Source organism: Gadus chalcogrammus, chromosome 2, assembly GCF_026213295.1.
Source record: "Gadus chalcogrammus isolate NIFS_2021 chromosome 2, NIFS_Gcha_1.0, whole genome shotgun sequence".
NCBI classification, from domain to species: domain Eukaryota; kingdom Metazoa; phylum Chordata; class Actinopteri; order Gadiformes; family Gadidae; genus Gadus; species Gadus chalcogrammus.
The window spans coordinates 4551565-4578133 of NC_079413.1; the positions used below are offsets into that span (position 1 = coordinate 4551565).

General features: G+C 42.7%; 1 protein-coding gene across 1 annotated transcript in view; it reads right to left on the reverse strand.

The window, feature by feature from the left end:
- Positions 1-4947: 4947 nt before the first annotated feature.
- LOC130370349 (E3 ubiquitin-protein ligase rnf213-alpha-like) overlaps positions 4948-26569 on the reverse strand; it is a 36547-nt gene continuing 14925 nt past the window's right edge. Inside the window, exons 23-65 of the mRNA XM_056576100.1 lie at positions 25286-26510; positions 25016-25197; positions 24758-24913; positions 21105-24674; positions 20901-21025; positions 20660-20767; positions 20441-20565; positions 20233-20355; positions 20083-20135; positions 19761-19914; positions 19526-19667; positions 19089-19274; positions 18823-18953; positions 18568-18725; positions 18249-18455; positions 17911-18098; positions 17623-17743; positions 17403-17503; positions 17125-17307; positions 16590-16756; positions 15908-16010; positions 15152-15266; positions 14715-14910; positions 14103-14299; positions 13685-13807; positions 13490-13600; positions 13156-13398; positions 12886-12961; positions 12764-12798; positions 12503-12603; positions 12169-12325; positions 11742-11916; positions 10978-11072; positions 10385-10636; positions 9619-9748; positions 9305-9388; positions 8981-9161; positions 8203-8404; positions 8018-8095; positions 7718-7915; positions 7322-7411; positions 6879-7048; positions 4948-6577 (exon numbers count right to left, since the gene is read on the reverse strand). Coding sequence (XP_056432075.1) covers positions 6418-6577; positions 6879-7048; positions 7322-7411; positions 7718-7915; positions 8018-8095; positions 8203-8404; positions 8981-9161; positions 9305-9388; positions 9619-9748; positions 10385-10636; positions 10978-11072; positions 11742-11916; positions 12169-12325; positions 12503-12603; positions 12764-12798; positions 12886-12961; positions 13156-13398; positions 13490-13600; positions 13685-13807; positions 14103-14299; positions 14715-14910; positions 15152-15266; positions 15908-16010; positions 16590-16756; positions 17125-17307; positions 17403-17503; positions 17623-17743; positions 17911-18098; positions 18249-18455; positions 18568-18725; positions 18823-18953; positions 19089-19274; positions 19526-19667; positions 19761-19914; positions 20083-20135; positions 20233-20355; positions 20441-20565; positions 20660-20767; positions 20901-21025; positions 21105-24674; positions 24758-24913; positions 25016-25197; positions 25286-26510 — 10677 coding nt within the window. The 3' untranslated portion in view covers positions 4948-6417. The remainder of the gene's footprint in view (positions 6578-6878; positions 7049-7321; positions 7412-7717; positions 7916-8017; positions 8096-8202; positions 8405-8980; positions 9162-9304; positions 9389-9618; positions 9749-10384; positions 10637-10977; positions 11073-11741; positions 11917-12168; positions 12326-12502; positions 12604-12763; positions 12799-12885; positions 12962-13155; positions 13399-13489; positions 13601-13684; positions 13808-14102; positions 14300-14714; positions 14911-15151; positions 15267-15907; positions 16011-16589; positions 16757-17124; positions 17308-17402; positions 17504-17622; positions 17744-17910; positions 18099-18248; positions 18456-18567; positions 18726-18822; positions 18954-19088; positions 19275-19525; positions 19668-19760; positions 19915-20082; positions 20136-20232; positions 20356-20440; positions 20566-20659; positions 20768-20900; positions 21026-21104; positions 24675-24757; positions 24914-25015; positions 25198-25285; positions 26511-26569) is intronic.

Below are 26569 nucleotides of genomic sequence, written 5' to 3' on the forward strand. Positions count from 1 at the left end.
TGTTTTTTTTCATGACGACCAAAGAAAAACAACAGTGTTACCCCCATGTTCTTTTTTCACGACGACCAATAAAAAACAACAGTGTCACCCCTTATGTTTTTTTTTCATGACGACCAATAAAAAAAAACAGTGTTACCCCTTATGGTACTTTTCATGACGACCAATAAAAAACAACAGTGTTACCCCTTATGTTTTTTTTCATGACAACCTATAAAAAACAACAGTGTTACCCCTTATGTTTTTTTCAAAACGGCCAGAAAAAAACGACAGTGTTACCCCTTATGTTTTTTTTCATGATGACCAAAGAAAAAGAACAGTATTACCCCTTTTGTTTTTTTTCATGACAACCAATAAAAAACAACAGTTTTACCCCTTATGTTTTTTTCATGAAGACCAATAAAAACGACAGTGTTACCCCTTATGTTTTTTTTCATGACCATTAAGACCATTAAAAAAGAACAGTGTTACCACTTATGTTTTTTTTCATGACGACCAAAGAAAAACAACAGTGTTGCCCCTTATGTTTTTTTTCATGACAACCAATAAAAAACAACAGTGTTACCCCTTTTTTTTTTTTCATGAAGACCAATAAAAAACAACAGTGTTACCCCTTATGTTTTTTTTCATGAAGACCAATAAAAAACAACAGTGTTACCCCTTATGTTTTTTTTCATGAACACCAATAAAAAACAACAGTGTTACCCCTTATGTTTTTTTTCATGAAGACCATTAAAAAAGAACAGTGTTACCCCTTATGTTTTTTTTCATGACGACCAAAGAAAAACAACAGTGTTACCCCCTATGTTCTTTTTTCACGACGACCAATAAAAAACAACAGTGTCACCCCTTATGTTTTTTTTTCATGACGACCAATAAAAAAAAACAGTGTTACCCCTTATGGTACTTTTCATGACGACCAATAAAAAACAACAGTGTTACCCCTTATGATTTTTTTCATGACAACCTATAAAAAACAACAGTGTTACCCCTTATGTTTTTTTTCATGACAACCAATAAAAAACAACAGTGTTACCCCTTATGTTTTTTTTCATGACGCCCAAAGAAAAACAACAGTGTTACCGCTTATGTTTATTTTCATGAAGACCAATAAAAAAGAACAGTGTTACCCCTTATGTTTTTTTTCATGAAGACCATTAAAAAAGAACAGTGTTACCCCGTATGTTTTTTTTCATGACGACCAAAGAAAAACAACAGTGTTACCCCTTATGTTTTTTTTCATGACAACCAATAAAAAACAACAGTGTTACCCCTTTTTTTTTTTTTTCATGAAGACCAATAAAAAACAACAGTGTTACCCCTTATGTTTTTTTTCATGAAGACCAATAAAAAACAACAGTGTTACCCCTTATGTTTTTTTTCATGAACACCAATAAAAAACAACAGTGTTACCCCTTATGTTTTTTTTCATGAAGACCATTAAAAAAGAACAGTGTTACCCCTTATGTTTTTTTTCATGACGACCAAAGAAAAACAACAGTGTTACCCCCTATGTTCTTTTTTCACGACGACCAATAAAAAACAACAGTGTCACCCCTTATGGTTTTTTTTCATGACGACCAATAAAAAAAAACAGTGTTACCCCTTATGGTATTTTTCATGACGACCAATAAAAAACAACAGTGTTACCCCTTATGTTTTTTTTCATGACAACCTATAAAAAACAACAGTGTTACCCCTTATGTTTTTTTTCATGACAACCAATAAAAAACAACAGTGTTACCCCTTATGTTTTTTTTCATGAAGACCATTAAAAAAGAACAGTGTTACCGCTTATGTTTTTTTTCATGATGACCAAAGAAAAACAACAGTGTTACCCCTTATGTTTTTTTTCATGACAACCAATAAAAAACAACAGTGTTACCCCTTATGGTTTTTTTCATGAAGACCAATAAAACACAACAGTGTTACCCCTTATGTCTTTTTTCATGACGACCAAAGAAAAACAACAGTGTTACCCCTTATGTTTTTTTTCATGACAACCAATAAAAAACAACAGTGTTACCCCTTATGTTTTTTTTCATGAAGACCATTAAAAAAGAACAGTGTTACCGCTTATGTTTTTTTTCATGATGACCAAAGAAAAACAACAGTGTTACCCCTTATGTTTTTTTTCATGACAACCAATAAAAAACAACAGTGTTACCCCTTATGTTTTTTTTCATGAAGACCAATAAAAACGACAGTGTTACCCCTTATGTTTTTTTTCATGACGACCAATGAAAAACAACAGTGTTACCCCTTATGTTTTTTTTCATGACAACCAATAAAAAACAACAGTGTTACCCCTTATGTTTTTTTTCATGACGCCCAAAGAAAAACAACAGTGTTACCCCTTATGTTTTTTTTCATGAAGACCAATAAAAAAGAACAGTGTTACCCCTTATGTTTTTTTTCATGAAGACCATTAAAAAAGAACAGTGGTACCCCTTATGTTTTTTTTTCATGACGACCAATAAAAAAAAACAGTGTTACCCCTTATGGTATTTTTCATGACGACCAATAAAAAACAACAGTGTTACCCCTTATGTTTTTTTTCATGACAACCTATAAAAAACAACAGTGTTACCCCTTATGTTTTTTTTCATGATGACCAATAAAAAACAACAGTGTTACCCCTTATGTTTTTTTTCATGAACACCAATAAAAAACAACAGTGTTACCCCTTATGTTTTTTTTCATGAAGACCATTAAAAAAGAACAGTGTTAGGCCTACCCCTTATGTTATTTTTCATCACGACCAAAGAAAAACAACAGTGTTACCCCCTATGTTCTTTTTTCACGACGACCAATAAAAAACAACAGTGTCAGCCCTTATGTTTTTTTTTCATGACGACCAATAAAAAAAAACAGTGTTACCCCTTATGGTATTTTACATGACGACCAATAAAAAAAAAACAGTGTTACCCCTTATGGTATTTTTCATGACGACCAATAAAAAACAACAGTGTTACCCCTTATGTTTTTTTTCCATGACAACCTATAAAAAACAACAGTGTTACCCCTTATGTTTTTTTTCATGACGACCAAAGAAAAACAACAGTGTTACCCCTTATGTTTTTTTTCATGAAGACCATTAAAAAAGAACAGTGTTACCCTTATGTTTTTTTTCATGATGACCAAAGAAAAACAACAATGTTACCCCTTGTGGTTTTTTTCATGACGACCAAAGAAAAACAAACAGCGTTACCCCCTATGTTTTATTTGATAAATATCAACAGTAATACCCCTTATGTTTATTTTATGACGGCTGATAAAAAACGACAGAGTTCCCCCTCATGTTTTTTCCATGTTGACCAATAAAAAGCGACAGGGGTACCCAAGTCGACATTTTTGCGGGGATCCGAACCCGAGCTGTTTAGAGTGTTAACCTCCTAACTTATCAATGCACCATCAAGACACCGAATAAAGACAACACAATGGTTATATTGGACTTTATAATTCGCATGAAATAGAGATAAGAGTCTTCCAACAGAGGACATCAACCAGATTTGAAGCCTGGTCTCCAGGGGGTTAGCTCACAGCTCTCTCCACTTCCCACTGAGAATTTTAATTTAAATATGTCTGTGGTTATTTAGACATGATAGCATTACGTTTCAAATTAAAGATATTGTGTTTTCCACAGAAATTGTGCCGCGGTCACCAGTGGGTTACGCCTCGTTTCCACATACGTATGTTTTTCGTATCCGTGCTTCCGTAAATTTACGGAAGGAGTCGCTAGTGTTTTACGTACGGGCCTGAATTTATTTACGGACAAAAGATGTTAGGAGGAAACCGATGGATTGCTTACTTGGTAGGAAATGAGTCCTTAGCCCAAGTGAAGGAGTTGAAGTACCTCGGGGTCTTGTTCGCGAGTGAGGGTACTATGGAGCGTGAGATTGGCCGGAGAATCGGAGCAGCGGGGGCGGTATTGCGTTTGCTTTACCGCACCGTTGTAACGAAAAGAGAGCTGAGCCGCCAGGCAAAGCTCTCGATCTACCGGTCGATCTTCGTTCCTATCCTCACCTATGGTCATGAGGGCTGGTTGATGACCGAAAGGACGAGATCGCGGGTACAAGCGGCGGGGAAGACCCAGGACTAGGTGGAGAGATTATATCTCAACACTGGCCTGGGAACGCCTCGGGATCCCCCCGTCAGAGTTGGTCAATGTGGCCCGGGAAAGGGAAGTCTGGGGCCCCCTGCTTGAGCTGCTCCCCCCGCGACCCGACCCCGGATAAGCGGACGAAAATTAGATGAGCCAAAAGATGTGGGAGCGTATGATAATGGCCGTTTTTAGGAGACCGGTACTTTGGAACATGAGGATCGACATATACAGAGATAAAAACAATTAATAATAATTACAAGTTTTGTGAAAAACATAAAAACTTTCATACAGTATCTCCGTAAAACGACGGCGAAAGTTAACATTTTTGAACGTATATTACAGACATACCGGACAGAAATTTTACGGAGGGGAGGAGTCTCGGAGGAAAAACGGACATTACGGAGAATCACGTAGGAATGAATGGACTTTCGGTCGGAGACGGTTGGATCGCATACGAGAATGTACGTATGTGGAAACGAGGCGGCAGAGTGCACTCCACTGCACCACTGAGGTGATGACATTACACAATAATCAATCATCAATAAAGAGGATATACATGACATTAAAATGTATGTGTGTATTTATATTATTTCCCTTATGTTTTTTTTCATGACGACCAATATGTAACAAGGTACTTTTTTACTCTAACTCAAGTAGGTTTTCCAATTGGAACATTGACTTTTACTCAAGTAGATTTTTAAGGAAGTAAATGTACTTTTACTTGAGTAGCCTATTGTTTTTCGGTACTCTACCCACCACTGCACCCAACTCGGGACCCGCTCACCGAACTCCCTTCTCCATCGAGAATGAAAACATTCGATAACCGACTCCTTTCATTGTATGAGAGAAGGCGACCCCTAACTACAAAAAAGTAAAAATCTAAACCATTGACTACATTTCTGGATATCGCTTACATTGAGTGCCAGAGCGCACACCGCGGGTGGTCACTTGCATGATTTACCTGTCAACAAGGGCCCTGTGCTCCCATCTGACATTGTTATGCTAAACAACTGCTTTGGTAGAGAGGAAATCAAATTAAGGAGCCAGGCCAACCCTTTATGCTCTCTGTCCTTATCATGTCGATCACCCTGATCAGAAACACATTGAGCTTCTCTCCCTCCAACCGAGAGGGCCAGAGTCCCTCTAACCTGGGGGCAGAAGGGCATTTCCTGAGCCCTCCATCACGGATGTCGCCTCCTGTCCCCTGGTAATGATGCAGCAAGTCAACAGATAACATCCCGGGAATGGGCGTGTCATTGTGTGTGTGTAATGTTGATCACTGTCGATGCGTAGATGCGTCCTCCAAGTAGGTAAGGATAAGAGCAAATGATAGCAACACAAATTTAAACGGAATGACAATCAGAAAACCAAGATGGTTATTTTAATTAGGATTATATGTTCAACAAATTCTATGAATACAATTATAATTTTATGATTGACAGGTTGGCATGAGTTAAAATAAAGCATCCATTTGGTATGATATGTAAAAAATTCGCCAAATTCTTCTCAAAAATTATATGAATACGAATAAAGATATCTTAAAAAAGTGGAGTAAATAATGTAATCATGCAAACCATTTAAAAAATGTAAAATGGTTGGAAACAAATTAGGTGTATGAGTAAAACAAATACCTAAAGTGATACAAGTTTGAATACATTTGAGAAAAAAAGAATAGCTCAGCTGTGTGTGTGTGTGTGTGTGTGTGGGTGTGTCTGTGTGTAACATGAAAAAGTGTGTTATTGACTTTATTCGAGATAAGCTCACATATTGATGAGGCTTGTACTCCGCAACTAGCCTCTAGGCATATAAACGGGGGTCTCCACAAACAAACGCCTGACACATAACAATCATATTTCCAATCGATTAATAATTTTAGCAACAATGAAAGAAGAAATACTGCAACTGTTTAACCTTAACATTGTGTTCTAGGTTAAATTTAGAACTTGTTAGGCTCCGCAATGTCCGAAATGGTTAGCTTTTGTGAGAGCTACCTTGGGCTGGAGTGGGTGGAATTCTAGCCTCAACCAAATGAAAAAAAATAAGAAGCAGGTATGAAATTAAAAAAGTATCAATGATATTGAAAGAAAAAGAATAAATCTATCTTGATTTCTAAATTTCTAACAAAACAAAAATATATATTTTGGAACTGTACCCGTGTTACACTCATATTCAACTGCTTGCTGCGGATAAAACCAACCCCATCTCTCATGCATGTTTTCTCTTTCTTTTCTTCCTTTCGCTGTTTATCAAAATAGAATGTCACCATTATCTGAGCTGTTCTAGGAAAGAGATATCCCTGATCGATCGCTTCACCGTCAAAATCTCTGACTGCTATTTTCCTGTTTGAAGACCACACTGAACTTCCAAGCCTCTATGTACTGGGAGAGGCAGATCTCTTCTGGAAACAAGTCTTCCACCTCAGGTGAAACATCCAGGTCTTTGTGCTCCATGTAGGACACCACTGTGACTTTCAGCCTGAAATGACAGGAGGCCGTTATTAAGAAAGCACACCACAGATGTATCCACTGAAGACTCTGAAAGCAATGTCCCATGTCTTACATTTGCTGTAGACACACACACACACACACACACACACACACACACACACACACACACACACACACACACACACACACACACACACACACACACACACACACACACACACACACACACACACAGTAAATGGGCGCATAGATTCATGTGTGTGTCCATCTAGAAAAGTAATTAATCCCAGAGCGACCAGGAGCCGGTCTGAGTGTCCCGGTTCGCTCACCCCCAGTCCGGTCGGTACTCCTCGGGGGCGTTGGGGTTCTTCAGCTTCAGGAGGAGGAACTCGTGCATCTCCAGCAGGAAGCCGTCGGCGACGGTCTTCCCCGACAGCAGCCTGCGGTCCTCATCGCTCAGAGGCAGCTTGTACTTCTCGGGGAACGCCGCGAACGGATCCTGCACACACGCAGTCGTATATCATATATTTTAAATATACTGTAAATCTATAAAACAAGTTAAGTATCAAACGATAATTGTTTGTGTTCCAGCTCATATTCATATTGCATGCTTATTTTCATTCCAATATCCTTCGATTCGGATTGTTCAGCAGCAGCTGTAAAATATAACTTCCTGTGGGATGAATAATGAATCTGAAGGAAACTATCCACAAGACTTTCTCCAGCCCCCTGGTGTGGTTTGATGTGCGTCAGGGCTGAACGACAGCCTTACCCCCTTGAGCAGCATCATGTTCTGGGACTTGAGCGAGGTGAGGAGCTGCCACAGGGCCACACAGTGCCTCAGCCTGCACACAGCCAGGGCCTGCAGGGACGGAGAGAGAGGGGCACCACTCAGGCTCCATCATGCATCCCAGAGCGAGACGCCTGACCTCACTGTGTCTGTACTCACTGCAGCTCAGGCCAGGAATCACAGAGTAGACAGACAACCACCATTACATCCACCCCCCCCCCCCCCCCCCTCTGGATGTGGACCCAGACGATATCATCATAGATATTTCAGTTGTTGGGTGAGTGGACCTGCTTTTAACCGTTCAGTTGACCCTTGTGCTTGGACCTTTTGGACTGCTTCCACCATGCATTAGACAGACGGACGGACAGACGGGCTGACCTTGAGGACGTGTGGGGCCGTCTGCTCCTTCATCTGCAGCACCTCCTCCAGGTAGCAGGACAGCTGCATGTCGGGGTCCCCCCCCGTCATGGCCAGGAAGCCCAGGGCCACCTCCAGCGCGGTCAGGGCCTCGCACACCTCGCTGTACGACCGCAGCTCCGCCGCCAGGCGGGACGCCGGCCGGCTCTGGAGGGCTTCCTGTTGGGTCGCACGCCATTAGTGCATTGCTGAACGCCATGAGGTTTAGAAAATATCTGTTTGCTTCGGCCAATCATCTCACAACGTCGTCAATCCACACACCTGTTCTACTTTCCCTTTGACGTCCTTCAGAATGATCGCGTAGTCCCGCTCGTGTCTGTTCACCAGGGTCGGAATGCCCTGGAAAGACGAGCAGGAAGTCAGCATGGGGGGGGGGGGCCGACGTGTTACAGAGGGGATGGCGTCGTTGGCCTGTGTGGTGTGGAGCCCCGCCTCCCTCCACTCACCTGGAGGGTGATGATTGGCCGGCCCTGCAGGAAGTGGGTGAGGACCTGCTGCTGGATCTTGGCCAGGTCGTACTCGTGCAGCGTCTCCTTGCCTCGCTCCAGGCTGTACTGGCTGTTGGCGAGGACCAGCGGCATCAGCTCCTGGTCCAGCTCGTAGCGGATCACCTGCTGGTCCGTCAGGTCTGTGGGGCTCACCTCGTAGCTGGACGGGAAGGGGGGGGGGATGGGGGAGAGACACACACGGGGGAATGGTGAGGAAGAGAGGCACGCCTCCTCTCACTGTGATGTATATATTCATGAGTATAAATATATATATATGATGAGCCTTAGGTGCAATGCACTCTCATTGCACATTGTAGATTCAAGACAAGGACACAAGCTGAACTGTCCAAAAATGCATCGACAACACAGAAGGACTGGAACAAAACAACTCATACAATAACAAAGACTGATTTTATTTTTTTATCTGTTATTAGTATTTTTAGTGTCCTGTTATATTTCAACGTGTAATATAAATGATAAAAAAATATATTATTTCTATGTATATACATATGTATGTATAAATATATACATATGTATGTATAAATATATATATATATGTATATATATATATACACTTATGTATATACACATGTGTAGATATGATATATTGTGTGTATATATATACTGAGTCTGTTGCTACAAGCAAACTACATGCGTTTACAAACTTCCATTCTACATATACATCACAGAGTCAAAAATGAAACATGCTCTCTGCGTGTGCCAACAGCGCCCCCACCTGGTCTGTTCTCCAGTGTGCTTGTCCACACACGTGATGATCTCATTGTGAAGGGCGATCAGGTAGCTGACCAGGGCTGTGGAGCACAGGCCTGGGCCCTGTCTCTGTGGCAACAGCAGCCTGAAATCACTGTTCAAGTCCAGGTCTTCCTCGCACAGCTCTGCCGGGATCTTGATCTCTCCTGGAAGACAACATAACCATGTTGAGTTCCTTTGAGCCAGCTAGTCAGTTCAGATAAGTCACGGTCAGTTGATGGTCACGATCATTTGGTTACTAGACAGTGAAGGTAATACATCAGTTACTAACAGACTGAACTGTGTTTACCATTATTTGCCAAGGAAACCCTGAGTTGATTCCAGGTTGTCAGGAAGATGGTGATGCCTCTCTCATACCAATCTCTCAGTGAAACTAGTAAAAAGAAAAACAAGATGAACTGAAGTCAACACACCCAAACTAGGCATTGGCAAAAAGCAGTGCAATCTTAGTAGGTGTATCTATAAGTATTATTAATTAAATTAATAATACTTATAGATACACCTCAACTCTCACAACAACAACAACAACAACACAACTCTCAAAATATACACATTTTGTACATTTTGAGAGTTGTGGTGCCTCTGACAAAACAATTTCAGTACCTTGTTGACTGTTGAGAAAGTCGGCGATAGTTCTGAAGGGCAGGTCGCAGATGTTCTGAAACTTCTTCACCAGGTCCTTCTGGAGCGTTAGGATGTCTGGAAGGAACTTCACGAAGCGCAGCTGTGCCTCCTGACACAGCAAGAAACCACATGTGTTGCCATAACTTTCAACTGAGTGATATGTTTGTATGCTCAATAGCTTAAACACAAGGTTTTGTGAATACCAGAGCACACCATTACAAGTGTTGGTGTGACTGGCATTCTCATTGGTAATGTTGGCCAAAAGGTCAATAGTAGTAGGTCAGTGGCATCCATTTCCTAACATCTTAACATGACGATTGCATTACGATTGCCAATAAACATCATCATTAATTTTTATTATAGATAATCATATTGCAGTAACAATAATAATTGTTTAAAGATTCTCCTTGAAAATCTACCTACAAACATATTTGTCCCAATTCATCAGTTTTAAAAAGTAGAGCTAAAGCCAATCCTTTTTGTTATCTCACAAAACCATTACTAGAAGGAAACAAAACCAATTCCGAGCACATTCAGTCCTGTGTTCCAGGCATTGTGCGTGACGAAGGTTTGTTCAAGTTAGTGTTCACATCTCCGCAGGACATATAGTTAGTTCAAGTTAACATAATCTAAGTAGTTAGTTAGTGTTCATGTTAACATCTTCACATGACAGTAAGTGTTAACGCACACATCTCCACATGGCAATAGTTAGTGTTAACGTTAACATCTCCACAGGACTCCTCACCCTCTGGAGGAACCTCCAGAGCAGGGGCAGCGAGTCTTTGCCGTCGTGCTGCTCCACGATGTGCGTGAGGCTCTGCAGGGAGAGCTCCTCCCTGCAGCTCCACACCGCCTGGCCGTGGATCAGGGAGCCGCGGGGCAGGGAGGCCAGGAAGCGGTCCGGGTCACAGAACATAAGCCTGAAGACGGGGTCACGGGACACCCGGGCGTCGGCACGGACCAGGTCGTTGGCCTTCCTCAGACGTCTGTCCAGGTGCTGCAGGAACGGAAGTGGACACACACACACACCCTTAGGACTCTTTGAAAAGCACAGAACTCCCCGTCTAAAGGGTTCCAAAGTCGGAAGTCTACCTGCAGGCATCCTTGAGCAAGACGCCGAATCTCGGGTTTGTAAATAGTAATCTCAGATGTCCTTCTACTCAACTACGTCCGCCTTTGTCGATCCCTTTTGTCTACGAAAATGTGTCTTTCTCAAAAAATTAAAAAAAATCTGAAACTCATATCCTCCTTCAGGAGTAGGTAGCTGAGGTGTAGCTGAAAGAAATGTACTGGATAACAGCTTCTGCCAAACGACTAGATAGTGAGATAGTAACATACCTTCAGTTGAGGTATGATGATGGTGTTGCTGGCTGACTTCTCCCAGCCGTCCCTGTAGTCTTTGGTGGAGAGATGGTCGTCATAAGGATCAGGCCCTGCGGGGAGAAGTCAGAAGTTTCAACAAACGCTCATCTAAGGTAGAACAGACTTATGGCCCTATCTTGCATCCAGCACAATTTACTTTCTACAATGACGCATGTGTCGTTGCTAGTTTGCAACTGGCGCAGAGCGTTCTTTTCCCTCCACCGCCACGCGTCCGTAAATTAAGGAATGATCTTGCGCCCCAAGGGGCGGTTCGGCGAAAGGAGGAGGCGTGTCCTGGCGCAAACGTTCCCTGGTGCTATTTTGCAATTTCAGAAAACAATTCTGCCACAAACCAGGAAATACCTGCTTTAAAGTCAGTGGCGCGTTGTTCAGATGCTATTTTAAGGGCGAATGGATAATGTTGCTAGTGCACCTCGCGCATGCACTTAGCTTCTCTCAACTCCCTAGCCACACATTCTTGGTAAATTATTGGGGAAAGAACAGCTGATACAGCGGTAATAAGTTGTACTTTTAAATCAATGCATCTGCAAACACAACACATATTTTCGCAAACACATATTTTCTTGACACAGACATCGTGTACAAGCCCATAACTTGGGCAGAAAAGCAACTGCATTAACTGGTGATTCCCTAGAGAAGGCACTGTTTCACAGGGGACACTGTACTAATACAAGTCCCTCAAATGTAACAAAAGGTCCACCTCCTAGTGCCATCCTCACCTTGTTGAGGCCGGTGGGGCTCCAGCAGGCTGCAGAGCAACAGGTGAACCGTGTGGATGGTGTCGTCCGTCCCCTTCCCCAGAGACTTGGTCAGATGCTCCATGTCCTTCAGCAGGTGGGCCAGCAGGAAGGCTCCTGGATCAGCCACCGGAGGTCTGATAATCTGAGCGACGAGCTGCAAACAGACGGAGGTGTTTTTGATCGATTTTGACAAACCAGCAACACAATAGGAGCCACCTTCATAAGTCAGTCACTGCAAGGAACATAATACTGTAAGTCATAACTGCATTGTTATTTTTATACCTTAAAACAACGTCAACCTCCGTGTCCAATGGGACCGTGCACATGAAGTAGCATCTTTCTGATCCCACAGGCCTGTGTTTGAACCCCTGCATGTGGTTGGAGGTGGGACCTCCAGCTACAGTACCTGTTGGTTGATGCTGGCTCCGTACAGCATGGCCATGTGGGTGAGCATGCGCATCAGGGTGAAGGGCCCCGGGGACATGTTTTTGGTGTCCAGTGTGTCCGGGTTGTCCCTGCGCTCCGGGTCTCCGAGGACGTGGCCCGTCTGGGTGCGGTCGCCCCTGGGGGAAGGCACAGGAAGCCCCAAATAAACTGTTAAGTAGTCTATTGTACATATGTGAGATTTCCCGAAAGGACGCCCATGCTAAGAACGAATGCATACAGGTATTGTTAGACCACCATATAGATATATATAAAAATAAATAAATAAATCAGGTGCATGAGTACGCTGCACTTACTGCACTACATCATCCGTGAAACCAGCCACAGGTATGTGGTTGGTCCCTCCGATTTCAGCGCCACAGTCAGGACAATTGCTTTTTACCCAGGGTCGACCACACTATAGAAGTAGCAAAAGCAATTATGAGCAGCCGAAAAGACCCAGAGAGTTGTTAAGCTTAGCAGTTTCCTGCTGCTTGGAGGGATCTGAGAACAAACTCTATACAGAGGTGCAATATTGGCTCTGTGGTTAGAAACAAACAAGTCTGAGCTGTACACACCTCTCCGATGGCGCAGGGGTGTTTATTTGGACAATCTGTTGGGAAAGGGGAGAAAACGGAATTACATTTTTAACTGACACCTATTTACATATGAGAATGTGAAGCTCACGTCTTTGACTTACAGTACCACCGCACCGGTCCCATGGCCTGTTGAGCTACAAACAACATGTCCTCTGGCATGGTGGGCAAGAAGGCTTGCTGCACCAAGACAAAGACAAAGACATTAACACAAAGATGAGTTCATATAAGTTCATATTTGAATACATAAATCAATACTAAATACGATACACAAAAATAAAATGTATATATTATATTATTATCATTTAAATAGTTACTTTGATGCACACGGATTAGCAAGATGCCTCTAAATAGAAGCTAGCTAATGCACTCACTTGCATGTTCCCCGTTGACAGGGCCAGGTTCTGAAGGGGAACGAGGATCCGCTGGTTGGCGCAGAGCAGGACCGAAGCCATGTGGACCGTCAGCTCCAGCACCGCAGAGTGCCCTCCGGGGGCCCCGGGTACAACGGCTAAGGCCCCCAGACGGTTGGCCACCAAGGCCTTCGCAAAGTCCTTTGACTCTGCGGTAACCAGGAGTCCGCAAGCATCGATGTGCGTCACCAAGACTCTGCATTGCTGGACGGGAAATGTGTACAATGAGACACAAAAACACAAGCAAAGAAGAAGCAAGGAGGGTATAGCATACGTTCGTGATGCAATGACGTACCCCGGGTTTGGGATGGTGAATACCGTTGGCATTTCCGTAGAGAGAGGTGACTTCTCTGAAGAGGGCCAACAGAAGATACACCGCCTTTTTTTGTGGCAAGCACTTGCACGTCTAAAAAGAGAGAGACAAGAAATGTTTCCAGAGAGCATAGTAGTTGACATGAGGGGAGTTACAGCTTCAGCGATGCTTGGTTACCTCGTACGCTTTATCCAGCACATCCACTTTGCCCTCTATCAGCACTGTGGTCAGAGCATCTCGAATGGTCTTGTAGCCCTCTCCACACACGAGGAAATTATCAATGGGGCTGCCTTCTTCACTCTTCAAGAGACAACGTGAGATGGCATTCAGAGTGCATCATACTTCCATTATTATAATGCATTTCCAAGTAAAACTGCAGTTACATTCTGACAAATGGGATGGATTCTTCTGATTATTAACGGAGAAAATGTAAAGAAAAAAAACTTGATTTGTTTTAAAAAAAATATCTGGCTTGGAATGAACAATGAGAATATGGGCAATTACTAAAAAAATAATATCACTAATAATATTAATGCATTTTTTGGTTACACAGAAAAAAAAATACTGAACATGGGCGGAGGTCAGAGAGCAGTACCTTTTGAAGAACTTCTTTAGGGAAGACCCAGTGCACACCCTCCACTTTGAGGAGACTCTGGACAAACTCCACGCCGTGTTCTTTGCCGATCTTGCGGATCAGGTAGACGCGGAACCAGTCGTTGTTGCTCTGACTACACAGCGCCATCACAGCGGCCAAAAAGTCTTTGATTGAGGCCTGGCCTTCACTTTGGGCTCCTCATGTGCAAAACATTGAAGAGGAAACACCAGCATAATACATGAGAAGGATTAGAGGTGTGAATCTTTTGGTATCTCAAGATTAGATTCAATTTTGATTCTCTTGTTCAGAATTCGATTCAACAATCTATTCTTGATTCAGAACATTTGGGGGCCAATTTCACTGCGCTAAGAAAGGTGGTGTGGCAAATTATGGAATAACAGCAGAGAAAAGTGTGTGCAAGATTATGCCGTTTTGATATTTAAGTTAATCCACTGACGCAATAATGTTAACACACAAACGCAGGCGTAAGAAAAGAAAAATCAAAGTCAGAATACAATTGCGGTTGTAACATGAATATTTTTTATCCAACAACTCCTAAGACAGATACAGTCAGATCAAGAAGGAATCTATGTAGTCATGGCGATCTCACACCTTCCATTTGTTGTACCAGCAGAGTGGCGGCCATGTCCAGGCCCATGCGCACCCTGGCCACCTGCTGCAGATGCTCTACAGTAGCACTGTCTGGGCATGCTGCACGTGTGCAGCTGGACAGAAAGACCCTCTCGTCCTGCAGGTAGGCCTGTTGCTCGGCAACGGAACGGAACTGCCTCCGCTCAAACATGGAGTCCTAAGGAACAAAATTGTGGGAAAGAAACTTAGCGATACTTTTCTTGTCAAATAGGCTCCTATCGCAATGTATGTGTGAATCCTATTGTACAGCGAATCAGTACATTTTAAAATCAAAACAAATATTGATTGAAAAGCATACAAACAAGCAAAATATATGTATTGATTGAACAGCATACAAACAAGCAAAAATAACAACCAAGGTGAAAAAATTCAAAGAAAATGTATGCCCTCATCCATACCTCCAGGCAGTTAATGTACATGGAGTACAGTTCGGTTTTATCAGTCTTTTCCAAGATGATGCTTTGTTCCACTTCTGTCAGATGCTGCTGCAGATAGCCTTTCACATCCTCAAAGCTATAGAACAAAAGTTAAAAGATGCTTTGGATTATATCAAAAAATATTGAAACTAATCAGATTGGCCCTTTTCTCAAAGACGCAAACAGACTAGGGCCCCGTCTACACGGGCAAAAATGTTTTTTTCCCCTCCGTTTTCCTTCAGAAATTTCTCCGTAAAGATGTAGAAACGCTGTAGTACATTTTTAAGGACACTGTGTGGCGCTGGTTCTCCACGAAAAAAAGAAGAAGACGAGGTGGAGCATGCGCATCAAGCCTGCGCGCTGTATACAAACATACAGTCGAGGAGGAGAAAGCAGTTGTCAAACCTTGTAGATTGAGCAGAAAATACTTTTTAATGTACAGTTAGTAATTCAATTTACCAAGGAGCTATATTTAAAGCTACAAAAAGAATACGAATCAAATCAAACAAAACAAAATTTGACAGAACTATAACGTTGCAAAGCTGGTGGGGGGGCGATGACGTCAATGTTTGCGTATCAGGCGTCCACACGAATCCTAACACGAAAAAGCATAGGGACGTTTTTCCCTTTTCACCCTGGGACCTGGTTTCAAAAAGGTATCCCGATCCGTCTGGACGGTCGGCCCAAAAAAACGTTTTCCGTGTGGACGGGACCTAGGACTCCTCCTCCTCGACTCACCTGAACTTGAGCAGCAGTTTGAGCACAAAGGAGCGCACCACTGGGTTTTTGTCCACAGACTCGTCAAACGGTGAAAGGACCTTGGTCAAAATGTGTCGATCCCCTGGGCAAAAGGACATCATCAAGTCAATAAATGAGAAATAAATATAAGAGGTGGTGCAGGATCTTCTCAAACACCTACAGCGATTGCATTATCCAGAGTGACTCTCAGGGGCAGGTAGGGGTTAGGCATCTTGCTCAAGGATGTCTACAGGTAGACCTTGGACATGGGGAATTGAACTCAAAACTAATGGCTGGGTGTCACCCTAAGCCAGTCAAGAAAATTATATTTTATATTCCCTTAACCACAGTTACTCAGATTCAGAATCAGAGTTACAGTAGCCTAGGTCGTAAATGTGAGGGGAATATACTTTTTTAATATTGTAATAAATTAATTCCTAAGATTTCCTAAACAATCAATCACAATTCCAATTGAGAATACATCGGGGCCCTAATATGGTAAGCGCATAGAGTCCATCCCCCTTAAGAAGTGAGCAAAGTATTGTGTTAATATCTAAAAAACAATTGCTTCACAGTGCAAATCTGGAAGACAGGCAAATTTAAGGAAGAACGCAGGAACAACTCGGCACTAGAGTACCCTGCCTTCAACAGCTTAGATGAGTCACAGCTTGCCCTGGGTTACCTCCGAATATAGGGAGGGGTTCCGCCTCCAACATGACCAGTGACAGCAGATTGTGGATGATGGACGAACAGGGCGGGATGTTGTCCTTAAAACACATGGTGGAAACCAGGTCTATGAAGAAAGCATTGCACTGCGTCCTGAACTTCGCATGTTGATTGAATTGAATCCTTAAAAGGAGAATAATGACAGAGTAGTTTAGTTATAGTATTAGGAATTGTTAAATGGGACATATAATATCACCAGGTGTGAGTGTGATTAGCCGTTACAAGCCGTCCACCTAGATGTGTACTGTATAGAACAATCTACCAGCCTACCCAGTGGACTGTACGTTGCTCATCTATCCAGCACACATCTAGGTGGACATGCCCACTTCTGATGTAAGAAGTGGCAAATTTTCAAAACGACTTGTAATGGCTGTTCACCCTCACACCTGGTGGTATAATATGTCAGCTTTAAGAGTTCACAGATAGAGGAAATCAATGTCCAACATTTGCGGTAGGTGAAGCCCTTATGTGTCTTCTAAACATGTTCATACCTTATTTCCTCAGAAGACGTTGGGGAGAAGTCCTCAGGAACTGCCTGCTTGCACAAGGGACAGTACATCTGACCAGGGACCAGCCACTGTTTGATGCAGGTCGAACAGTAGATGTGATCACACGGCAGGCTGAGGGGATCTTTAGGGTCACTCATACACACAGGGCATAGCTGGAGGCCAAACCTGAGAGAGCAGACAGGAAGTGTATCAGATCCAAGGTCCTAGAACAATACGAGACTAGACAATACAGTCCAAGAAAGTACAAGATGAGTCCATACCTGAAGATACTTTGTACCACTTTATCTTTGCAGGCTTTGAGTACAACAATCACCTCCTCAAATGCCTGCTGCTTTTTGAGATCTGAATTCTTCTTCAGGGTCTTGGAAGAGGAACGATGACAATGTATGTTACCAGATGGGAATCCAAATGGCTATTGCATGAAGTGGTCTTGTTAAAAAAGAGTCAAAAGGAATGTCTGTATGTTCAGTCGACACTAACCTGCCCAAGAATTCTCATGTGTTCCAGGACCAAAGGATTCAGATTCATCTCGGCCTCCTCATCTCCCAGCAACAAATGCTCCACAAACAGCGACATGGTAAAAATGCGGTTCCACCAGGTCCTAAACAAAACAACATAATGAAGGACAAAGAACATTAACAACTGTCAATATTAAGTATTACTATTCAAATAAATATAACAGATCAACATGTGGACCTGCATTACAGTCCATATTCCTAGCCTAAAAGAGCACATATGCATCCTAAAAGAAAGCATAAAGTCACTTACTGAACAATGCAGACCAATGTCTTGCTCTTGTCTCCATAGTGCATCACGCTGTCGTGAGAGCATATCAACTCAATGGGAACATGGAGCTTTTTCACCTGCCTAAGCCAGGCTTGCCTCTGGCCGTCAGTTTCCAGTTGCGTGGATTCCAGAAACTCAACACAGGCGATGGCAGCATAGATATCAAGAACCTTGGAGCGGGGAAGAAACTAATCAAACCAACATCCAGAAGTCCATAAGGGCCCATATATCACAAGCATGGAACCAAATCGTGCTTTGAGGGCATATGTAAAGCACAAAAATCTTCTTCAAGTAAAAGAAGGTAAGTAGATGAGACGTACCAGCTCTTCCCTTTCCTGAGCATGCTTGTTCAGGAGGACCTGGGTAATCCTAGGCTCAAGGTTGATCATTCTGGCGAAGTTCTGCAGTCGGTTCTTAAACTCGTAGTAGGCAGCATGGACCCAGGGAAGAGAGATCCCCCCCTTATGCGTCTCCATTGTCCGCGACTGCATCTCATTTACACAGCAGTTTAATGCGCTGCAAAGGAGCTAAATCAGTGGACAGTAAAATAGATTATAAATACCTGAAGCACTTCAAGCAACCTCAAAGGAATCTTAAACGTAGCCATGGAAAGGGATTTTCGATAAACCAAACGACAACCTGAAGGTTTTCCTGGGATCTAACATTCATTGTCATGGAGATAAAGTCCTGTAGGTATCTCTGGAAAAAGTCTGACTGCATCTCCAGGCTTGCTTTTGCGATGGATTGGCCAAGGTGAGTCTTCCAAAATAACTCATCAAACTGACTCTGCGTTTGGCCTGTCAACAAAGACCAAGGTAAGTCAGGATTGGCTTGTGGAGACCGACCTGTCTGCCTCAACAATTAACATAGTATTTGTGTGCTGCATGATGTTACCTTCATGCTTGAGAGCATAAACCCAGAGCTCCTCTAGGTAGTCCCTTAGCCTCCAACTGAAGGGCATGCTGCAGCTGATGTTCTTGTCTACAGCAAAGCAGTTTTGCACGAGGATGGTTCTTGCTGCAGAGCTGTGACAGAGAGAGCATGATATGCAAACTGTATACATAGATACACAATTTTATCCCTTAAAATACAAAGATAGGTTAAAAAAAATATATATCATCATAAATTGCAAACCATGATGCATGACTGGGACAACCTACCTGAGATCAATTGTCAGCGATGGCACGTCCAAAAGCTTCTCTTTGCCAAAGATGTCAAGCCACAACGTCTTGAGGGGCTCATTGCAGTCGACCAGAATGTCCAGATTTTGATCTCGGTCGATGATGGAGACCAGCTGGGCTAGGTAAGGAATGACAACCGCCTGGACACGCTTCCATAGTGTGTGCCTGTAAAGCCCAAGAGGTGAGAACGGTTGTCTTAAAAGCAGGCATTATCGCCTTGGTTCCGTTTGAACTGTATAGTGCATACCATTATACATTGTTCATTCACTGTACAAAACCAGAATGTGTGGATTGTGAAGTGGTACCTTCACAATCCACAAAGGTACCATTCATTTGGTAATTCCAAATTAATCTGGGACTTCAGGACCATTAAGTGAAATCAAATGATAAAGGACAGACAAATAAGCTTGACTTACCTGAATGTTCCTCCTTCCTGTATGGCATCAATATTTGAGGACTCCTTTATCACCCAGTTGCTTTTGATCAACAAATGAGGGTTGCAATTCTGGGTCAACAATAAGGATTGAAGGCGCCTCTTCACAATCCGAAGAAATTTGCCTGAAAAATCCATCGAAAGGATTATAGGTCAGTGTTACCACAGAAGTCTGCATGTATAATCTGAATCTGAAGAGGGCGCAGAGTTGGGACAACCTCTGAAGTCTGCGTTGTCGTTGAGAAGGGTCAATAAGATTTCCACTCTTTTAGTACTGCGGTAGCCATTCTCCACTTGGTCCCTTAGCATGCCCACTGCACTCTGCACACAGCTACGTAGCAGAGCTGTGGTGTCCAGGACAAAGTCCCATCCCTACAGCAGGTAGTTAGGACAGAAGTCCGGCAAGAGAAAATCAGAAGAAAAACGTCACAAATTGGGGCTGGGAATAAACCACATGGAATAAGGGGGCTGCAAAATGTTGGGGCGTTTGTGCCCCTAAATACATTTGTACAGAAAATTAGTTACAACTTGGTTTTGAACCTCTGTGATGTTCTGTGATCCTTCAGAATACTCCATGTCATCATGCTCCATAGCTGTAAACAATCAAAACATGTCATGCGATATAAAAAATAAAAATAAAATAAAAATGCTATATCGCAAAAGGTAAAGGTAAGTATCACACATGTTTACCTTTGGGCTGTGTTCTGTTTTCGTCAAACAGTTCACTGATTGTCAGGTTACGCAAAGCCTTGATATCTGAAGCGATATCCTTGGATTTCCGCAGGTCATCGATATGAACCGATTTCCATGGCCCTTTGAAGAATGAAACAGCTCAAACTAGGGTGTATCTTAAATGGTATGATAATAAATAAAGTGTAACGTTACGTAACCCCCTCACCTCCATGAAAGCCAACGTAAGAAGTCCCTCCTTTCATCCTTGGCAGTTTGGTGATAAAGTAGACAAATATATTGTTCTCCACAATATTTTGTTTGATCTTGGTAATTTCATTCAGGGATGAATACCTGGCGATGAACAGCAAAATCCCTTAGTCCCAAGTTATGTTAGTTAAAATAATAACAATAATAATAATAATAAAGAAATATAGACTTGACCTACTTCGCAGATGCAACAAGATGTGCACTGTGAGATGCAAAATCACTTTGGATAATGAGGATCTTGTTGCCAGAATCATTGTTTCCTCCATTTTGAGTAGTGAAGAAAAGCCTATAGTGACGACACAACACAGATCATACAATTCTGAACAAAATCGTCGGAAAGCATGAAGATCAGATAGTCACAAGATCACCCCCCAAAGAAATGTAAAAGATTGAAGGCTAAAGTGAAAATCCATGCAAACCTGATCTTCTTGAGGAAAGACTGCTCTGTTTCAAACTGCTGCAAGGATAGCAGTTCCACTGTATGAGGTAACTGCTCCAGTTGTTCCAAGTCTGGGGCTGTAAGGAGCCTGGAGAAAGTAGTCACCTGCAAATATCACTTGGAATTAGCAGAAATGTACATAGATGAGTTAGCATTATAATAAATATAGCAATTTGTATATTACCTCAGTGAAGGAGGCATGCCAATGGGTATCCTGCTTCATGTGAGCAAGGATGAAGTCAGCCAAACAACTGGTATTCTGCTCTTCTGAGTAGACTTGTGACAGTCGTTCACTTTCGACTTTGGGGAGCATTGTGCAATCCAGACGCAAAATTGAGTCAGGTGTGGCACAGTTTAGCAGCACCAGTTTAGATGCTTGCAGTATGTCTGCTTCTGAGGTTTCCAATTCCTGCCTCCTCCTTTCAATCACTTGAAGAATCACTGAAGCACATGTGTCCGAATGGTAGCCTATGAAGACATCTGGTGCTTGGTATTTGTACCCCTGAGGCCCCGTGGTGTGTTGTTTGCTGAGAGAAACAAACTGCTCCACCCATCTTTCCAACTTCTTCACAGTACTCTTCTGCTCCTTCTTGAGGACAGTGTGGATGTCCAGGTAGTGCTTCTCCAGCCGGTTGATGAGTGGTATTGGGAACTGCTTGTAGACAACCTCCTTTTCCTCGATGACGATGAGTCTGAAGTCATTATGCACCCTGCATTTGACGCGGTGGGTTCCAAGTCCAAGGTCTATGTATTTTTGCCCTCCGAGGTAGACGTAGTACTGGTTAAGAGCATCATAGAGACTTTCGTAAAGGTTCTGCAAGTTCAGGAGGATAACAGTGTGCCCCGTTTCCATGCAGATCTTCACTCGGTTGATGTTGCGACATATTTGGGTGTACTCTTGATCTTTTGGGAAGCTGGAGCCAAAGATTATTTCAGGCTGTTTGTTTTCTGAAAAAAAAGTTTGCTGCAAGATCTGCAGGGCAGCATAATTCTTAGTGAGAACCAGCAAGTATCTGCACTCTTCCTCCTGTCCGCTAGCCAAAATGTTCTGCCTCACAAGGTCATTAACATCAATGCTGTCAAGATTGGGTGTCATGTTAAGCCCATCAGTGAAAACAGTGAGTACGTCAGTGTCTTTTCCACTGAAGTTTCTCAACACTGCCTCAACAATTTTCTGCTCACTGGGCTTCTTTCCAGTACCTTTGGTTATTGCAAAAATCATCTTGACCAAGCTGTAGTAGTCACGAAGACCAAAGAAGCCCTTTCCTTGTTTTTGGCAGACATCCAAGTAGGCCTTGGCAAAGGGCTTGAAGAGACCTCTTACTTCCTCCAAAAGCATTGCATCAGATGAGCATATGCCTTTTGCACTCTCAAGGAGCTCTTTCTCATCAGGGTCACCACGGGAGACAAAGATGCCTCTGTTCATCTTTGCAGGGTCTAGAGCCCAGTTGGAGATGCCGATAAAGCCAACTCTCTTGTGAGGCAGTGGTTCATCATCAATGCATCCTTCTTCAAGTAAAGGATGCAGTGTTTTAAGTGGCATTTTAGGAGAGTCTTCGGCCAACCCAATTTCATCCAATACCACAACAGAAATGTACTCATCTAGGTTCTTGCCTACTTGGAAACGACCACATTGCTTGAATGTATTAATGATGCCCTCTGGCGTTGAATGGGGGCTACACTGGAAGGACACCAAATGGATTTGTTTAAACTTTTTGAAGAGCTCACTGTGAGCTGCTTGGCCTTGCATTGCATCTGCCACAAGAGTTTTAGAGAGAGATTTTGAACTTCCAGGTTTTCCAACCAAAAATAAGGGAATCCTAAGTTCAATGCATAGGACCATCATGAAGACATTCTCTTTGAGTGCACTGTTTTTTGCAATTGTTTCACCCATAGGCACCCCACTTAAAAGTAGATCCTGCATAAGTGAGATTTCCTGCATTACTCTCACTGGGGTGCAGTCATTTTTTTTACAGAATTCCAGTCTGTATTCGTCTTTGTTTTCCAAGCAGGCATGGTAGCAGACCCCTGCAGCCATGATCAGAGACCAGAGGACAGGGTCTCGAACCTTTCCTTCTCTCTGGGGTACTTCATTCTTCAGCACCCGCTGTTTTTTCTCAAATTCTTCAAGTTCCGTGAAGAACATGGCGTGGTTCTCATAAAACCACATGAAGGCTTGCATGCAGCGCTCCACATCCCGCAAACTGACGAAGCTGCACTCATCTTTTCTTTTTCGCATATATCTCTGAGAATCTGCAAGGACATCTGTGATGATCTTGATGTATGCTCCATTGATTGCTTTGAGTCCAACTACTCTCTGCACAATCTGTTGAATGTACATTTCCTCTGTGTTATCATTCAGTTGTCCAAAATCCCATACCAGAGGAATCATACTTGGTGGCAAGGCCTGAACTCTGTAAACTAATTGGCGGAGTGGGATGGAACCAAGCTTTTCATCTGTCTCCTCAGCTCGGACTCGATAACCAAGGCCAGCAGACTCTAGCTTTGTAATCATTTCCTCTGTGTGTTTTCGATAAGGGTTGCATGCTGCTATTATTTGCAATCCACAGTTGGGTGTCAACATTTCACCTTTCACGGTATGGTCACAAATGATCTCCTTGATACTGCCGATAGCCTCTGTTGTGTTCGCCTCGTCAAAGAACAGGACAGAATCAAAGCCATAGTTTTCTTTGTTTGTCAAAGATATCGCTTCAGCTTCTCTGACTTTGGTGTAGATTATATCTGAATTTGTTCCTCCATGGACTTTGACCAGTTTCATGTTCTCGGTAGCCACTCCACCTCTTTGCAAATCACACAGATATTTGATGAGCCTAGTCTTACCACAACCTGTCTCACCCATAATAATGACAGGGATGCCACACCTGAAACGCATGTGGATTGCCAAAATCTTGAGGATGTTGTCAGTTGTGAGCTCATATGTTTCGTCAGGATCAAGGGGCTGCTGGGTTCCAAGGACATTGCAGATACTCTCAATCTTTTCCCCTCTTGGTAGTTCATCAAAGTTGATGTTGAACGGAACTCCCTGCAACGTTAGGCCTTTAAACAGCTCCTTAGTCATGATGTTTTTTTTAATTATTTTCTTGGAAGAGGGGTCGATGGCATCGAGAGAGTTTTTTCCATTAGGCTTAAGATGGAAGCCAATGAAGGTCATGGAGACATGGTCACTATTGAAGAAGATGTATGGGTGTGGTTCTGACTCCCACCGCTTCCTGATCAGAAAAGGGGTCAAATCCTCATCACGCAGGCCACTCAGGTCAAACTGAAGTCTTCCAGGACTCTTGTCAGAAATGTTGAGTGACGGTGTGGCAAAGTCTTTAGCCATTAGAATCATGAAGTCAACAACGAAGCTCTTGAATCCTCTTAGAGTGTCACCAACTAAATCAACGTTGCAAAAAACAGATGTCTCACAGTCTTTTAGCTGGAGGTTGAGGAACCAGGCAAAGTTTCTGATCTCTGCCCATGAGGGGTCCATGATGCCACAGTACATGAGGAGCATTTGAAGACACTCCACATGGGACCCTTCAACAGCATTGTATTTGAAGGTGTCAAGATCTCCGCGGTTATGGAATTGTGTGAGGTATTGGTATGGCCTTTGGAAGGCTTCACTCCTGAATTCTTCATCATCCATCAGTGATTGATCAGGGTTCTCCATCTCTAGCATCAACACTTCTTTAGGTGGTCTGCAGAAGATGCTTGGAAACCAATCTATGAACGAGCTGTTCATAGTTTGGCTCTATACATGAAAAACACAAATACAAATGTGAGACTAAAATAACAATAACAGGACGATATACGTAGCACTTTTCAAAACCTTACCTGACGTGAAACATTAATGGGAAATTTCAATGTTGATTTCAAGATTTCAATGAGATACAACTGCTTGTTGCAACACTTCCACATCATTCCCTCAGAGTCCATCAGATAACGAAGGATCAGCAATTTAAATAGAAAGTCGTGAAGGCCTTTCCGAACCTTTGTGAAGACCGTACAAGTAAAAGATTAGAAAAATCAAAACAAAAAATGTATTATATTTACTACATTCAATTAAAGTTCATTTAACAAAAGGCTATTTACCGATGACGTGACATCTAAATGGAAAATTGTCAAGTCTTCTTTCTTGGTGCTTTCCAGCAGAGACTGAAGGATGGCATTCTCGTCCACCTTTGGCTCAATCAAGCGAATGCATTTTAACACTGATGGCCTTTCGCTCGATCGCTTCAGTTTCCCATGTAGTCTCTTCACATAGAGGGATTTACCTGAAGTGAAAGAAAGGATGCTCTTCAATAAAGTGTCTGCTAAAGTTTTTTTGGATATGGAGTCGAACACGTAGACACGGGTACTCACCCACGCCAGCTCTCTCCGATGACACAACTCCAACAGAGAGTCGGTCTCTGAACACAGCTGCGGCGCTGCACTCATCAGCGGGGACACTATAGTGTCTGCTCAGGTAACTCTGAATCCTGGCTGTAGGCTCCTGAGGGACCATGTGCAAGCGGTATTGACTGAAGGCCGAGGGAATATATGCATGTTCACGCTCGGAAGTGCAGACCATGACGAGTCTGTAATCTTTTCTCCTTTTCATTTTCATTCGCTGGAAGAAACCCTCGACTTTGCAGCTCACGTCGTAGGTCAGAAGGTCACCGTAGAGCAGAGTGTAGATCTTTCGTCCGCTGTAGCCAGGGGTGAGACAGCGTCTCAGGAACAGCTCCACTTGTTCATAAGATGTTGAAGAGTTGCATAGTAGGACTTCGTCATATGTGGGCATTGCCTCATTTTCATCGCTCATGTAAATGGAGATGCAAGTGTTGAAGACCATTTCCTGTGAGCAGACAATGAGGTTGGGATTCCCAGTAGTCAGGCATTTAGGCATCCCTCTTGCTGTGAATGAATTCCCTTTACTTTGCTTGTCGGCCAGTTTTTCCAATAATTTACCGAGGCCTTCTAAATCGAGAATATGTGGAAGAAAACTATTCATGTCCTTCATGTAACTATTCCAGAGTAAATCAAATTTTCGGAAGCAATTTGTCTTTTCCACGAGAAGAACCGAGTCCCCTGTGATTGAAGAATCCCCTATCAAATGTTCTGACTCATCAACAAAAGTTTGAAATTCAATGGCTTGGTTTGTTTCTTCTTGATTGGTGACGATTTCATGCCAGACCTCTCTTAAATCTGTTGCTGTACAATTAGGCTTGACAAAAGAGAGCATCATCAAAACCTCAACCTCCATATCAGCCACATTTTGAGGAGATAGCTTACTGCACAGATATACAATCTGTTCTGCGGTGTAATAGTTTAGGTAGTAATGTTTGGATCTTTGTTTGTCAACAAAGTCATTCCAATAATTGAGGCACTTCTCAATTTTCTTGCAAAACTCTGGAAGCTGAATGTCAATTTTTCCATCCACGACAATGACATCAGCCACTTCGTCAAGTTTGAAGTCAATAATGATACTTGACCGTTCATTGCTTAAGCTGCAAATGATTTTCACTTCCCAGCTTCTGAATAGAGGGTTCCCAGCTGTGTACAAAGCAATGAAAGCCTCAGCTAGTCTTTGAACATTGGCAAAAACCTGAGAAGATAAATACAAATGAAGACATTTAGTAGAAGTAGCAGGAGAGGTAGTAGTAG